This window comes from Gambusia affinis, linkage group LG10 (genome assembly GCF_019740435.1).
Source record: "Gambusia affinis linkage group LG10, SWU_Gaff_1.0, whole genome shotgun sequence".
In the NCBI taxonomy this organism is placed as follows: domain Eukaryota; kingdom Metazoa; phylum Chordata; class Actinopteri; order Cyprinodontiformes; family Poeciliidae; genus Gambusia; species Gambusia affinis.
Window position 1 is genome coordinate 11,981,348 of NC_057877.1, and position 15,623 is coordinate 11,996,970.

A 15,623-nucleotide genomic window follows, 5' to 3' on the forward strand; every position below is an offset into this window, starting at 1 on the left:
ACACCTACACCCAAACATGAGACAATAAAAATATTAGCTCTATCTAAAAAAAAAATATATACAGTTAAGAACTTATTCCAAGTATTAGCAGCAAGGATCTTTTTGACATTTCACTTCATCACCACCAAGCTAATCATCATTATCGGTCTCCTGTTGCTGATAATGTCACTAGGTAATCATGTCAGACTGTTGACTGAAATGGCCATTACCAGTTTGAATTACAGACCCCTGATGAAAGCTGGCCTGCTCATAGCCACTTGGTTGGAAATGTAAAGTGCATCAGAGGTCGGCTAAAGATGCGGGAGTCTGACAGCTATGAATTATTCAATCATCCGCAAGCAGGAGTCGAGGTGGATCCGTTTACAGGTAATAGATGATAGCGGCTGTACTTGATACCGCCACATTGTGACTAACAGTAGGAAGAAGTGGGTCTACTGTAAACATTGCAACCAGCAGTCAAAATACAAGGTACAGCATGTTCTTTCTGGTTATTCGGGTGCGATGGCTGTCTAAGAACTTATTCCAAAAACCACACAGGCAGTAAGAGACACTTGAGGAATTCTGTCAAACCCAAACCTTTGTCGTATTTGCTCTTGTTTGCTGTAATTGATTATCTATGGATCATCAGTTAGACAAGATTTTCTCAAATTAGCGATTAAAAATATCACATTATCGTTACTGTCCACCATCAGACCCTGAAGTGGTCAGTAAAGGATAAGAAGTGTGTCCAAACAATGAGAAAGTGCTCAGGCGCTCTTTGCTCAGGGTGTGTTTGATGTCTTCGATGATTTGCATGTCTCTTGTCTCTCCACTGAAGCGTCGCTCTAACATTTTAGTTTGGACATCTTCATCGTGGGACTCTTCCCTGCTCCCATCAGCTGTGTGAGATGTCGTGAGCTTCGTTATGTGATGCTCGTCTCTGCTGATGTTGTTCAATGTGTCGTCTGTGTCGCCCTGTCCGTTCAGGGAGTTTGATTGTTCTGGTTTGGATGAAGAGTCTGTGGCTGTTTGTTTCACAATCAGGCCTGGACCACTGTTCACATTTCCACGACTTTGATTCTCAAAATTGCTTTCAGCTTTGAGAGAACTTGAGAAGGTTTCCACTTCAGTTGTAAAAGGTGTGTTTCCCTCTTGACTTTCTTTGTAATCTTTATTTGTTTCAGGGCTTTTCTTACCAGCCTCCTCACTGCCTTGTAGTTCACCTTCAATAGCTTTAGTTTGAGTTTCATTTCTTGAGTCCTCTATGTCTCCATCCTCTGAGATCCTTCCCATCTTTGTTGGGATCTCTGCTTTAAGTGCCTCGGCAGATTCTTTTTCTTCACCATCTGGGTTGGATACCTGTGCATCTGGGACCTCATTCCTCAGATCTTCTAAAGGCTCAACAAATGTCTCGAAAAACTTTGATGTTTGGTGCATTTGTATCCAGTTTGTGACCATATCCGTATTGTCATCTCTTGATAAAGCCTCTGGGGTTCCTTCACCGACAACATCTTCTCCCTCTGTGTTTGGAGCTAGAGGTTTGAGCAGCACACTTGTTCCTTCCTCTGATGCCTTGCTTACCTCCTCTGTCTCCTCTCCATTCTCTCTGCTTTCTAGTGGTTTGTCAGTTATAGACCTAGATGTCGCTTCATCTTTTTGCTTAGCTGTTTCCTGCACTTCAGCAGCAGAAGAGATTTCGCTTAAAGGAGACACCTCACCGATATCGCTCTCAGCGTTGTTTAGGATCAAATTGTACACCTTGTTCTCATTTTCAACTTCATCTACTTCCTCCTTGGCATTTCTCTCTTCTTGTATTTCTGCTCCAAATGTCTCTGGCTCTGAGACCCTGCTAGCAGCTTCATCATGCTTCACCATGCTGCCATCCGCTTCCTTGGCATCGCTTTCCGGTACACCAGTCTCTGGGGCCTGATCAGTCAAGCTGTCCTCTTGTTTTTTGGCATTGTCTCCAGACTCCATAACTGCTTCTTTTACCTCTGTGCTCTCAATTTCTTCATCTGGCTCATCCATTTGTCTTTTCTCGTCAGATGTTACTGCATTTTCCTCATCCTCCTGAGGTTCTCGCTCAACTGCGAAAGAACTCTCTCCATTTTCAGTGTCTATTTCTCCTCTTTCACCAGTCTCGGCTTCTGCAATAGCCAGAGTTGGCTGATGCGTTTCAGTCCCTTCTGCTGCTTTACTTTCACTGACTTTCTCTGAATCAGCGATCTTTTCAGAACTTGTTTCCATTTTTTCTGTATCCACGTCAGTATCTGGACGTTTCTCAGGTACTTCTGTGATCTCAGATGTTTCCCTTTCCTCTGCTACACTGTCCTTGGTTATATCTTCATATTCTTCATTGCTTTTATTCCCTTCAACTTTTTCCTTCTCACCATTTTCCGACATTCCTGCTTCATCATCTTTTTCTCGTAAAACTTTCTTTGTCTCACTCCCTTCTTCGCTAGCTTGACCTTTATCCTCTGTCTTGGCTTCAGGTTCATCCCAGCTGATTTTACACTCATCTTCTTCATCTTTACCATCTTTCTCAGTCTCTCTAATTTCATCTTTATTCTCCTCATCTTGAATTTCTTCACATTCGGTCCCCTCTGGTGGGTTTTTAGTTTGCTCATTTCTTTCCTCAAACTTGCTTTCATTACTAATTTCTTCTGTTTTATTTTCAGATTCTGTTATTTCCTCTAAATGCGTAAGGCTTTGCCTGTCTGTTGTTTCATGTTCTTCCACAGATTCGTCTCTTATCCCACAGTTTTCCTCTTGACTGTCATCCTTTCCTTCTTCAGCTCTTGACAATTGCTGTTTTGTTTCTACACAAATTTCATCATTAATGCTCCAGGTTTTCACAACTTCCACATGCTTGTCTACTGTTTTCTCAGCTGTGGAGTCCCCACACTCCTCTGGTGATCTGCTTGAATTCTCCGCTGTGACTTGAGCTTCCTCGCTGTCTGTCTGCATCTTGTCTGTGCCGGTTTCAGGTGCCTCTTCACAGCCGAGGGCCTCTTGTTCCTCTGACGATTCTGCTTTTGTCTCCATCGTTTCACTTATGGCCTCCGACTCAGCAATATCTGGCACTGCTGGCTCATCGACCTCCTCACTTGGCTCTAATACTGATGACTCATCCTCTTCTCTGCTTTTTGCCCTTTGCCCTGACTCATCATGCTGACTGTCAGGTTTCGCTGAACCTTTTTCCACATTTTCTTCATCATTATGGGAAGCCTCAACATCACTTCTTTCAAAGGGATCCTCCATCTTGTCGTCTTGTGCCACCTCTCCGTCTACAGGGAGGTGGGCTTCACCTGGTTCCTCTGATTTATGCCCCTGTGTTCTGGCTTCATCTTCTGTGGGCTTTCCATCCTCCCCAACCTCACCGACTCTCTCTTCTTGAGTGTTGTCACCATGGTCCCATATCTTGTCCTCCTCTTCTTCTGCTTCTGTAAACACTTTTTGTTCCTCTACAACTTCATTGGTAACATTTTCTTCACAATTCGTCTCTTCTTCCAGAGTCTTCAGATGTTCTGAAAACAGAAAAAGCTACTTAGGACATTCAATTAAATGCAATCTAATTGAGTTTATTTAAAATGACTTGCAAAAATATCCGTACCTCCAGTTTTGCATTTTGGCATTTTAATCCCACAGACTTTAATGTACTGTATTTGTATTTTATGTGATAGACATTTTTCAACAGCCCAATCAGGAAACAAAAGGAGAATTGATTTTCTGTTCATGTTCTGTGCTGTGTTAGACTTGTAGTCTGCCTGTAGTTTTAGCAACGATAGGGGAGGAATTGAACAAAGCCATTCAATCTGAGTTGGTTACAAATATTGCATTAACGTCAACAGCCGCCTCGTTCAGATCGGCACGTCTCTCTTTGCAGTGAAGGATGGGTGTTTACAGTGCAGGTAATTTCCAGATTTTAAATATCACATTTTCTCTTTCTTCCACTTCTCAGGTATGGCCTACCTGGTATTGGTTTGCATAAATCCCAAATAAAATACAATAAAGTTTGTGATTGACAGACATGAAAAAGATCAATGGTTGTGATTACATTTGAAATGTACAATGTCTAACACCGAATTGCATCAATTGTCATTTTCACATACTTTTCAAAATAAGTTGGTCCAATTCACATCGAGTAAAGTTTAATCCCAATAAGTACAAAATTCAGTTCAAATCAATCCCATTTTCAATTGCAGAGACAAATCAAACTTTTTCTCAGGACAGTTTATTAAAAGAGTTCAAAGTTTGGTACCTTTCTTTTCTTTGTCAGGGGCTTTATTCCCAGACACCTCCTCTTCCTCGGTACTAGTGTCGCTCAATTCAGGCTCAGAGCTACTCTGAGACTCTTTCAGGATGGCTTCTGCCAGCTTCTCCTGCACAGATTTGGCTTAGGAAGGGCAAGGAGACAAGGTGCATGTGACTAATCAGAATATATTAATGCTTGAGCACATATAGAGAAAGCCAGAGTAGAACTCAAGAACACCATACCCAGCTATGAAAACAATTATTTAATCACTCTTGGCAAACACAAGAAACCTACACAGCATGCAAAAAAAAATGTTGGAACTTGCACATGCAGACACAAATCCACAAGTAAATCAAAACACTCATTCTGTTTTAAAATTTTGAGGCACCTTGAAATTATGCCAAAAAGAAAGTCTCTTAAGTTTGGCTTACGGTGTTTAAAAGGCTTGCCATATAAGAACAGTGAAGACAGCTTTATTTACTTATACATCCTATTTTTGCAGAATGCATGTGTGAAATATTTACAGAGAGTAAAAAGCTGCTTGATTTGTTTAGGTACGCACCGCATGAATATAGAGCAGCTCTTCACAGCTGCATATTTTAAGCATACTGAAAGATTATGCCACATGCAAATATATGCATTTTCCTCTAAATGACTGCTTCCTTCCTCCTTTCTGATTGCAATTTCACCTCTTATAAGAGCTCTTCTTTTTGTTTCCTGAGCTTTGAGCAATGTTTTTTTATGCACTCAATAGATGATGTTCCCTAAGTACTGCTGATTTAAGAAAATAAACAAAATATAGCAGTTTTTAGTCAAAAACACTAACAAGAATGATGCTATAACAACAACAAAAAACAGCACACAAGATGAAGCTAATCTTTTTATTTAGTTCAAATATCTTCAGTTCCATCTTGTTTGTTGCACTCACCCCTGTCTAGTTCATCCTCAGTTTTTATCTCATATTCAGAATCCTCTACATATTTGTCTTCTGAGGGGTCACAGCTCAGGTCATTATCATTGCCCGGGAGGACGATGGGGTCAGCAATTTCAATCCCTGTGCTGTCCATGGCACTGTCCAGTAACTCTGAGTTATTGACCGAAGCGGACTTGACTATGCCGGGAGAGGTTTCTTCGTTTATCCATCTGACTTTTTTACTTACAGGAGAAGCAGCTTCTGCTCTGTTTTCCTCTTTAGTATCATCTTCTTTCTCCTCATCTTCTGAGGGTACTGTGGTTTCAACACCAGTCTCCTCCTTATATCTATCTGACATGACGGAGACTGAAAGAGACCTGTTCTCTTCTGAGCAAAAAAAAAAAAAGATGGAGTGTTTTAATTTCTCTGCTTCAAACCCCAAATGTAAACATGAATACCAAAATATGGTGATGATTTTCTCTGAACACATGAAAACAGCCAATAAAAGTGCTTTCTAATTTAATATGGAAGCAGTGCCCTATACATGTTGTAATACCTCTTATTTTTTCTGTATTTTTTTACTTAAAGCTAATTCCATGGGATTTATTGGGGTTTTATGTGATAGACCAACACAAATTATTTCTTTTGCAAATAAAAATCAACCTTCGTGTCACTTAATCTTAGCATAAATTTAGCTGTTTGCCCTCAGATGTTCGTTAGAGACCATTACTGAAGATCATTAATAAGAGAGATTCAGTGAGAGGAGTAGCCATTGTAACTCTGGAGGAGATGCAGAGATTCACAGTTAAGGTGAAAGAGTCTGTTGTTTCTGTATTAGTCACTCACTCTACAAGAAGGTATAAGAAGTTATGTTTGCAGTGCAAGGGACACAAGAAACGGGTGGAAGACAATGATCTGCTCGGATGAACTCTAACACACCATCAGCAAGAGATGATTCAATAAACTATTGAGTTGTCTTGTAGGATTTTCATTTGTGGAAAATGTTGAAAACCATAAATCACTTTACATTCACACTAAGACTATGGACTTTTAGCTGGTTTATCAAGTACAATATTGAGTTTGTTTTGGTGCCGCAAATGTGACAAAGTTAAAGGATCATTTGGATTTATAATGTCAAGCGAGGAGGTTCCCCTACCGCCATAGTCCTCCTCTTCCTCAACCTCACAGGCCTCTGTCTCCTCATCCCGGGATTTCCTTTCTTGTGGTGTTGTTTCTTCCATAGAACTTTCATTATCTGCTTCAAAGTCTTCTTCATAATCTGAGGATCAGAAAAATACACCACATGTATCTGGAGCCAGCCATTGTTTAGTTTTTACTCAATTGTTTTAGGTATTTCACCATTTATGATGTTGCTCTCCACAGATGCTGACTGTTTTCTGACTGTTGTGTCCATTTCAGGAGATTGACAGCTCTCAAACTCCTGTTGTGAGACAGCTCTGTCCTCAGTTGTGTCTGCCTCCATCTCATTTTTACCTTTAAGGCTCGTGGCTGACTTTTTTCTGACTGTTGTGTCCATTTTAGGAGATTGACAGCTCTCATACTCCTGTTGTGAGACAGCTCTGTCCTCAGTTGTGTCTGCCTCCATCTCATTTTCGTCTTTAAGGCTAGTGGCTGACTGTTTTCTGACTGTCGTGTCCATTTCAGGTGTTTGACTGCTCTCGTTCTCCTGGTCTGACGCAGCTTCCTCCTCACTTGCACTTGATTCCTTCCGAGGTTCATCTTTGAGGCTAGCGGCTGATTGTTTTTGTGACAGATCTCCTTTGACTTTCTTTGGAGGAGGAAGGGGCTGTCTGTTCGTGCTCATTGCTACGATGCACCTAAAAACAATCCCCCAAAAACAAAGACATTTGGTAGCAGTTAAATACTGACCTGTGTCCTACTTGCACCTTCCTTACTCTATAGGATGTAGTGGGAATTACTGACATGGGAATCTTTGATATAACAATCTCTTTCTTTTTTTCATTTGTACTGCACAAGTCAAATCTAAAACTCTCACTTGTAACAAGGAGATGCCCCCTCCACGCTACAGAAGCCAAAGAGTCCATGCCTTCCTCCGATTCGGGAGCCTTTACTGTGTTTATATTCGCAGCAGGAGCTTAGCCGCTCCACTAGCATCCCGTTCTGGTAGAAGGTCAAGCTGAAGGGAAAACCTCTGTGGCGCCTTGAAAGGAACTGGAAAACATCTAAGGGGAGGAAAGATCAAAGAACAAAGAAGAGAATCATAAAGTAGGTGATATATTAGTATATTTTGTCTCGCTCTGCAAACACTAACCTCCCTCGCAGAGTTTTCCCTGGTACAAACACAGGTTTTCTCCTCCACAGTGCTGCTGAAGCACTTTGATTTCATCCCTTATAACGGATGGGTGGTCAGAGAGATGTACCATTTTGCCAAAGTACACCATGGTCACACGCACTCGGGTCTCGTGAACTGAGGCCTTTAGCCGAGGATTTACCTGAAGAGAATAAGAGGTGGAAGGCTTATGTCATTTTGTCAAAATGGCTGGATGGGCACAACTTTATGACAATATGGCAAGAAACAATGTGTAGAAATACCAAACATTAAGTAAAGTTTATTTTCTCTTTCCATTCTTATCCTGACTTTGATGATACTTTGATCAATTTACCAAATCATTATCGGAGCCATGCATTCCTGAACCACAAACTAATGGTCAACAAATCCATGGCCATACGTAACAAGTAAAACAATATTTGACGATACAGGCTGGCATGAAATGCATATTGTTGATTGGATGGACTAGTGATCTATTAAGTTAACTCAGCAGAAAGCACTGACCTCAACTCCACTGGAAGAAGTGGAGGGGCGCAGTCTGCGGCTTCTGATGGTGCTGCTGGGGGTGACTTTTGGGGGCATCGATGGGGGCGATGGTATTATAAAGTTTTTGGTGACTGGGAGACAGAAGCGGTCGAGACCAGGGTAGTTGTCTTTTGGGGTAAGACGTCTGCGGGACTTGAAGGTCGTCTGAGTAAGAAGTCATGGAGGTCTCAGTAGGTGCTGATAACAACTGGCTGGTTTCAATGCAGATTAGACACTCACAAGGCAGTTGAACGGCTGGCTCTCCAGAAGGGACAGACTTTTTTGGTACGGTGAGACGTATCTGGGTAAAGATGTGTAGCTTCTCCTCTGCATGGGCTTTAGGCGCACCGGCCTCTGCATCTTTCCAGGAGCCGTGTTCGGTCGAGAAAAGCTTGACTAATTCAGCCACAGAGTTTGCATCAGTTATACCACAGTCACTGAATACTTGAGCTACCAAATACATTCCAGTTTCTTTACTGTGCCTTACAAAAGCATTCCCACTGAATTTGTTTTTGGCTTTTCATCACGGTACAGCCAAAATATTTGAAGCATTCTAGAGGATTTATTTTTGTGACAAACCAACACAAAATTGAGCATGATTGGGATCTTAATGAGACAAAATTGTCATTTTTTTTTAAATAGAAATATTTTCCTGTGCATTAGTGCTGCACTTTAGGCGTCAGCTGGTTTCTTCTGTGATTAATGCTTTCCTCGTGGTTTTATCAGTTTATGTGGAACAGCTGGATTTATACTGAGAACAAATTAAATACAGGTGGACACACTTTTTACTAACTCTGTTACTTCTGAAGGCAATTCCTTACCCCTGGATTTTCTTTTTTTTTTTTTAGATTGGTTAGATGTTTGAACAGTGAATTCAGATGTAGCTCAACATCAGGATTTAATTAGTTAAAACTTTTGAAAACCATGCCAGATTTTCCTTCCACTTGATCTATTACATAAAATCACCCTAAATTACGTTATACCATAGATGTAGCTTGTAGTTGTAAGATGATGTGAAAAGTACCCCTGGGTATGAATACTTTTTGCAAGGCACTGTACAAATTTGATTGTCTCAAATTTAATGTTTAATTTTGATCTGATAATTCAATCGAGTTCCTGAAATGGGATCCCTACAAATTAACAGTAAATGAAGGTGGCGGGAATTATGTAGTTATAATGCTGTTTAGTTCTGCATCTTTTCATTTTCCCACAGATATCAGCTCTGCTGCACTTCAGACAAGGCTCAACCTGCTGAGCTGTGAGATGTTTACAGACTTGAGGAGAGGAGGATTTCATACGGTAAGCGCGCAGATCAATGACAGGATTACTGCTGCTGTTTGTTCTGGCATCAGGCCTCGTGACTTTTAAGGTTTTAAAAGACAGCACACGGCTAATGCTCAGCTTCACACAGAACACAAGTCTGCAAACAGAGCAAACAAATGCTGACATCCAGACTTAAGTATCAGTGTTGATTCTAACATGTCAGCTAGAAAAGGAGGAAATCCTTTTTATGTTTGAGAGAAATTCTGGAAGAAAGAAGAAGTGATTAAAATGTTAAAGATCTACAGCTCAGCCGATCATCTTGTTCATTTGTCTGCTTTCTCGACTGATACGTCTTTTTTATTGCTAAATAAAAGTGCTACTACTTCACATCACAAGTATATAAATATCTGATTAAGTTATTTTAAACAATATATTTATTATTCCATTCTTTATTGTAAAATAAAATAAATTCTTTTTGAAGGATTCAGAGATAAGCAAACAATTTAATCTACCAAAAAAAACCCTAAATGGGTTCCACTGATTTATCATAAAATGGACTAAAGCTTACAAAAATATATCTTGATTTGTAAAAGCATTTCACATTATTAGATTTTGCGTGATTTAGCAACTGCTGTAAAATATAAGAAATCTCCAATGTCTGCAAAATGTTGGACGTCCTCTTACTGAGGATTCTGTGCTGGTGCACCCGCATGTTTTAACTCACGAAGTCAGAGGATTCAAAGTGTTTCCCCAGTGGAGCTGGGAACTGTGTCCAGACGGACTTGGATCCCGTGGGGGGGGATGGAGTCAGAGCGCGGATCATCTCTTCCTCATACTTTTTACAACGCTCCACCTTCCAAACAAGAACATTTATTACTGCATATAAAAAGCGCCAACCAAAATGGTTTCATCTTCATCACTAAAGTATTTCACTTTCTATTTCTAAAATGGACGGATGCTTTTGAGAGTCTTCAGACATTTATATTTGAAAAGAGTCAAATTTGGGAAAACAGGACAGCTGTTTAAATGTAAATGACGTACCTTAAACCTTTGCACTCGCTGCTTCCTCTCAAAGTCCGTCTGTCTCTTTTTGATCTCGAGTTGGTGGTAGTGCTGCGTGGCCGAGCGGCAAGAACAATTAGCATTGCTTACTGAATGAAAAGATTTACAAATGAGATGATTATCTTTTTTCCTGATTTCCTCCCATTTTTCTCACCTCTCTCTCCAGCACCTTTTGGAAAATGGCTTGGGCCAGGCACTCTCGGACATGGTTCTGGTTGGCTGTCTGGATCAGTTTAAGTTTATAATCCTTTTCTGGAACAATTCGCCCACTCCTGGTGATCTAATCACAAGAGTGCTCTCAGACAGACAATACGAGCCCTTCAACTTATCGCAAGCCTAAAAATGCACAGAGACGTACCAGTCCTGCCTTCAGCAGGTGTTTTCTGATTCGAGTGCTGCTGAAGTAATCTGCAAGATGTTTGTCAGTGAGGCTGTTGTAGGCTGGCAAAACCCTGCACAGACAAAAACCAAACCAACGAGAGTCTGAGCACAGTCAGGCTTAACGAGGGAGCCTCAGACATTAAGCCTCGTCTTGATTACAGCTAATCAAATGCTTTACTTGTGCACCGCTCTGTGTTTGTTTACTGGCTGTTGTCCTCCTGTCCTCATTAACAAGAAATCAGCTCTTCCACAGGGCAGCAAATCTGAAAGGAGGGAGGAAGGATGGTACCTCTTTTTCTTCCCTTCCCGAGAAGATTTGATTTCCACCAGCATTTGTGTGCAACAGAGCAGGATCTTACAACCGTAGGGTCGCTTACAGGTGTTTGATTACACACATAAATTGAAGGATTTGGCACACTTGACCTTGGCGCCCTGCTCTTTGTGCACCTGGCTTAAGTCTGCCTTTGGTACCATTCACCGCTGGGAACAGCTTTCTGCCTGAAACCCAGGCTCTGAGAACCAACTCAGACTTTAAAAAAACACAAATGTTAAATTTAGACAGCGCGTATGCGTTGATATTGAAGGAACTGTTATTTCTGGTTCACTGTGTTTTGCTTGTCAGGACTTGTTGAGCGTAATTCCAGTCACACACTTGACTTGGTGGGTTTCATATGAGTGGACATATGGCCTCAGAGCAACATGATCTTAAAAAGAAGCTGAATTACGTAAACACAAATATACCTTAGTGAACTGGACCGAACTAAATTGTGTTTTGTTAGATTTGACGAGAACGTTAAAGCTACTTTACTGTGAAATGAGCCAAAGTCCTTTTAAATACTGTTTTTCACAGACACAATAATGTGATATAGTCAATGTAATTTTATAGTCAGAAGGTCGTAGGGATAATTCCTGATTTGCATTTTTCTGCATGGAGTGTGTATGTGTGGGTTCTTTCAAGGTAATCTGACTTCCTCCTACAGTCATAAAACATGACCGTCAGGCTAATTGGTCTTTTTAAACCACCTTAGCTGACTCTGGTTGTTTGTCCTGTGTGCCTCTGTGTTGGTCTGTGATGTACTGGCGACTTGTTAAGCGTGCATCTGGTCTCCCTCATAATATCCGCTTTACATAAGGCACTAGCCGCCCTGCTAACAATAAAAGTTTTGTTTTGGAAAGAGGATCTATTTCAATCTGTCAAAGTGTCTATTCCAGCATAAATTGCAATCTGTTGATCAGTGTGATTTCATTGAGTAATACACCAAAGGCCTGAAAATGAAAATTGTTGTTTAAATTGTTTTAGTTACAACAGCAGCCTGAACACATAGGAGAGTTTGTGCCTTTCCCAACAACAGAACTTTATTAAAACTGGTAAAATCAGGTGATATGTTAAAATCCACAATGAAATGCACTAGCCTTTAGAAAAGAAAACAGGCCCAGGAAACCACATAAACCTGACCATACTTAACAGGAGACTTGGAAATTGCCCATTGTTCCAGGTGAAGTAGAATTTCAGCAAACTCCCATGCTACCAACATGATATTTGTGATAGTAGGAGGGCCAAAAAAAGCATTTTTTTGGGCATGCTTTCTACCACAGGGTTGTTATGGAGACATGTCACGGAACTATTTAACAGAACTTCAACTGTTTTAAGCTTGTAAATAATTACCCTGACTGTTGATATATCAGTACCTATTTTCTTGTACACATTTCTGGACTCGGTGCACATCTGCTTACTTTGACATGTTCCTTTGTCTTTCCCATTTTGAAGACCAAGAGAAATTGACCTATTTGTCTAGTCATTTTTACACAATAGGAAAACAGAAAGTCCTAACTCACTAGATAATGATTCACATAAGAAAAATAAAAGTATAAATCATAGGTTGGTTCATTACATAGGAACTGATGACTGTACTATTAAGTGTATAATTGGAAATTTCATTAAAAACATCATATTCATTTTTTTCTACGTATGTGTTTTAAAACACTGTATCAATTAGGAATATATGGGAATAAATTTACCATAATCAAAATATCACTGCACAGTGAATTACTGCAATAACATCTTGTTTGAAGACAAAAATATTGAGCAAATTTTTTAAAATCTGCAAATTATCCTTTATTCTGTTGAAAGAATACAACTTTGAAGAAACAAAGTTTGAGATGTTTGAAACAAAAACTATATTTAGAACTTTTAACTATCAAAAAATTTATTAACTTATAAGACAAGTTATTATTATCATTGTTGTTGTACTTTTGCCAAATTCATTTCCTAAATGTTTACTAAACCGTTGATTCTTTCACAGCCTTTACAGCAAAATGAAGTTATGATGTTTTTTGTTTCTACTAAGTAAAGCAGAAATAGAAACAAGAGGCCGCAGAGCAACTAATCATGCTAAGGGTGGTCACACTACAGTTTAATCTTACGCCTGAGACTCCCTACAGTGCTGAATATGAAAAATTAAACTGCTCCTACCCTGCGGCGAAGTGTTTCATGGTTTTCAGCTCGTAGTCTCTTTTAAAAAATAAAGTCCCGCAGTATCAAAAGTTTAAAGGTTGAGATATGTTGCTCTGCCTCCCGCTAGAAGAAGTCCTGGAACAGCGTCAGGTCAGAGCGGTGTTAGTTAGAAAGAGCAGCGGTAGATTTATGAGCAAAGATACGGAGCACCACCGGAGCTGCACCGCTCACCACCGAGCAACTAACTACGCTCACCGGTTGCCATGGGAGATCACGTGACCAGACTGGTTTCCAGTTTCGGCGTCCGACTGACAGACAAACTCAATAATACTAGTTTGTGTATAAGAGCAACATAGGCCTAGCTGGTTTTCTGGTGTCATAAATTTAAATTTTTAAAGAGTACGTGTTAAGACACAATAAATAAATGATTTGTGTTATTTTATTATGAAAATTTGAAGATAAAAATGGACTGAGATTAAATAGCCTTTAAATCAATAAAAATGCACAATAATAGCGCAATGCATTATCATTAGCATCACTTGTGCAATAAGGTTGTTATGCGTTTAGATGCATAAGAACCATGCAGCATTTTTTTTTTAAATCTCATTAAAGCAGTAAAGTAGATCTGCTTTAGGTCTGTAAAAAACACCAAAATTATATTTCTTTATTCCTTTTTAACTTTTTAAATATTCAGAATTACCCAATACTAATGAGAAAACATCTCATTAGTATTGGGTGATTACTTGGGCTAAACAGTCGAGTTTCTTTACACAATGGTCTCACAATAGATTGGTGGCTTTGGGTGAACAGAACTGGTGTAACTGAACAACATGGAGGCCTACAATCAGGCTTGTAGGCCTCCATCTTGGTACATGTTGGCCAAAAAAACCCTGACCTTTTATGTTGCTTCTGGACTTCTGACCTCTTCCTCCCTGAGTGACCATTCAGGCCATGTCAGTGCAGGACTCGTGTCAAAGCAGTTTTGTTTCCACCTTCAAACAGAATCTTCAAAATCTGTTATTGCTGCAGTGTTGTGCACATTGAAATTATTTTGCTTGTCAGACAGGTTTGTTCTGATTTAATACCAAACAGAGGATGATTAGAGCTTAAATGGAAGGTAAATGAATACAGAACTGAAAGGATTTTATCGTTACTTTACTGAAACTTTGGCATCCCTGGAGATTTGTTTCTTACTTGCTGCTGCATTTTGTATTTTATGTGTGAGTTTGTTTGATAAATTGGACTTAGAACTCCCTTCAATTTGAACACAAGAATAATAAAGGATTTCCACATGGTCGCATTTAAGTACACTTTTACCTCGCTTTGCAGTGATTTACTGTTACCTAATACGGGAAATATGCCGGCACTGATCCCCTCAGTAACATCAGAGCAGCATTTATTTTGTGACGCATCCAAACCTGGCTGGACAAGAAGAGTCACGACTACAGATCCTCTGTTGCCCCCTTGTGGAGAAGTAAATATAAAAAAGTCGACTTTCTTCCTTACCATCTTTGCGGACATAGATTTTAATAGTCTTACTTTATTTAATTTCATACAGTCAAAAAGTTAGATCATTTCAGAAATTGGCTGAATCCACTGTCAACATAGGACAAAAATCAACAAATGGAGAACAACTGAAAGATGCAAAGAGCTTGTGAACAGTTAGGAAATGTGTGATTTCTATAATGACAAACAATGCCACCCTTTCCACGGATTATTGTGACAAATATTAATATTTTTCAACATGACATTTGTAAGTGTAAACAGAAACATAAATTATTTATATTTCAAAGTGATACACCTTAGATATTATCCTATCTACTTAGAGATACCTATGTTATTTTCAATCAAAAACAGACGTCTTAACTAAATTAAAAATAATTAGAAATTCAAATCTGCTAGAGTAATCAATACTTTTAGCCCCAAATGTTTACTTAGTATAAAAATACCAGTGAAATAAATTAACATGATGAGTATATTCAGTGTGGCAAAAATGTATTTTGTGTTGACATCGTTGACGTCTCAGATTCAAGTGTTTGTCAGATACACTCTCAGTTGGGCTGCAGTTGCCACTGGGTACATCTTGTAATATGTCATATTGTATACTTTCCATGCTGTTATAATTATTAGTATTATGCATAGTTGTTTCTCTGTTTTGTTTTCTCTTTCTGCAGATCGAGAGGCAGACTTCAAAATTGTGACTTGCATTCTCTCTCTGGTTCTTTTTCTATTTTACTCCTGTCTCCTTCTTTCCTTTTAAACATTTTCCCAACCTTTCCTTCTCTTTTTTCCTGTCTGTTCCATCTCTGAGTCCATTACATTTGAAATAAACCCAGAAATTGCTTTATTAGAAAGGAATTTCTAATAAAGTATCGAGTGGAGTGTCATGACAAAAGCTGTAATGCTCCACTTGTAAAAGTAAATCAAATGTTGGGCCTCACCTCGACACTCAAAAAATGATTCTGAGTGCCACACAGGA

The 15,623-nt window shown here is 39.5% G+C and overlaps 1 protein-coding gene across 1 annotated transcript; it reads right to left on the reverse strand.

Moving 5' to 3' along the window:
• Positions 1–8: 8 nt before the first annotated feature.
• Positions 9–13,399, reverse strand: erich3 (glutamate-rich 3). Its single transcript, XM_044128702.1, has 14 exons — positions 13,163–13,399; positions 10,667–10,760; positions 10,463–10,588; positions 10,288–10,359; positions 9,971–10,099; positions 8,224–8,379; positions 7,963–8,148; positions 7,441–7,621; positions 7,165–7,351; positions 6,507–6,985; positions 6,304–6,426; positions 5,163–5,534; positions 4,241–4,375; positions 9–3,506 (listed from the first exon to the last, which is right to left on the reverse strand). Exons 1-14 carry the CDS (start codon positions 13,180–13,182, stop codon positions 676–678), a joined length of 5,091 nt encoding a protein of 1,696 aa, XP_043984637.1. The 5' UTR covers positions 13,183–13,399; the 3' UTR covers positions 9–675.
• Positions 13,400–15,623: the final 2,224 nt, after the last annotated feature.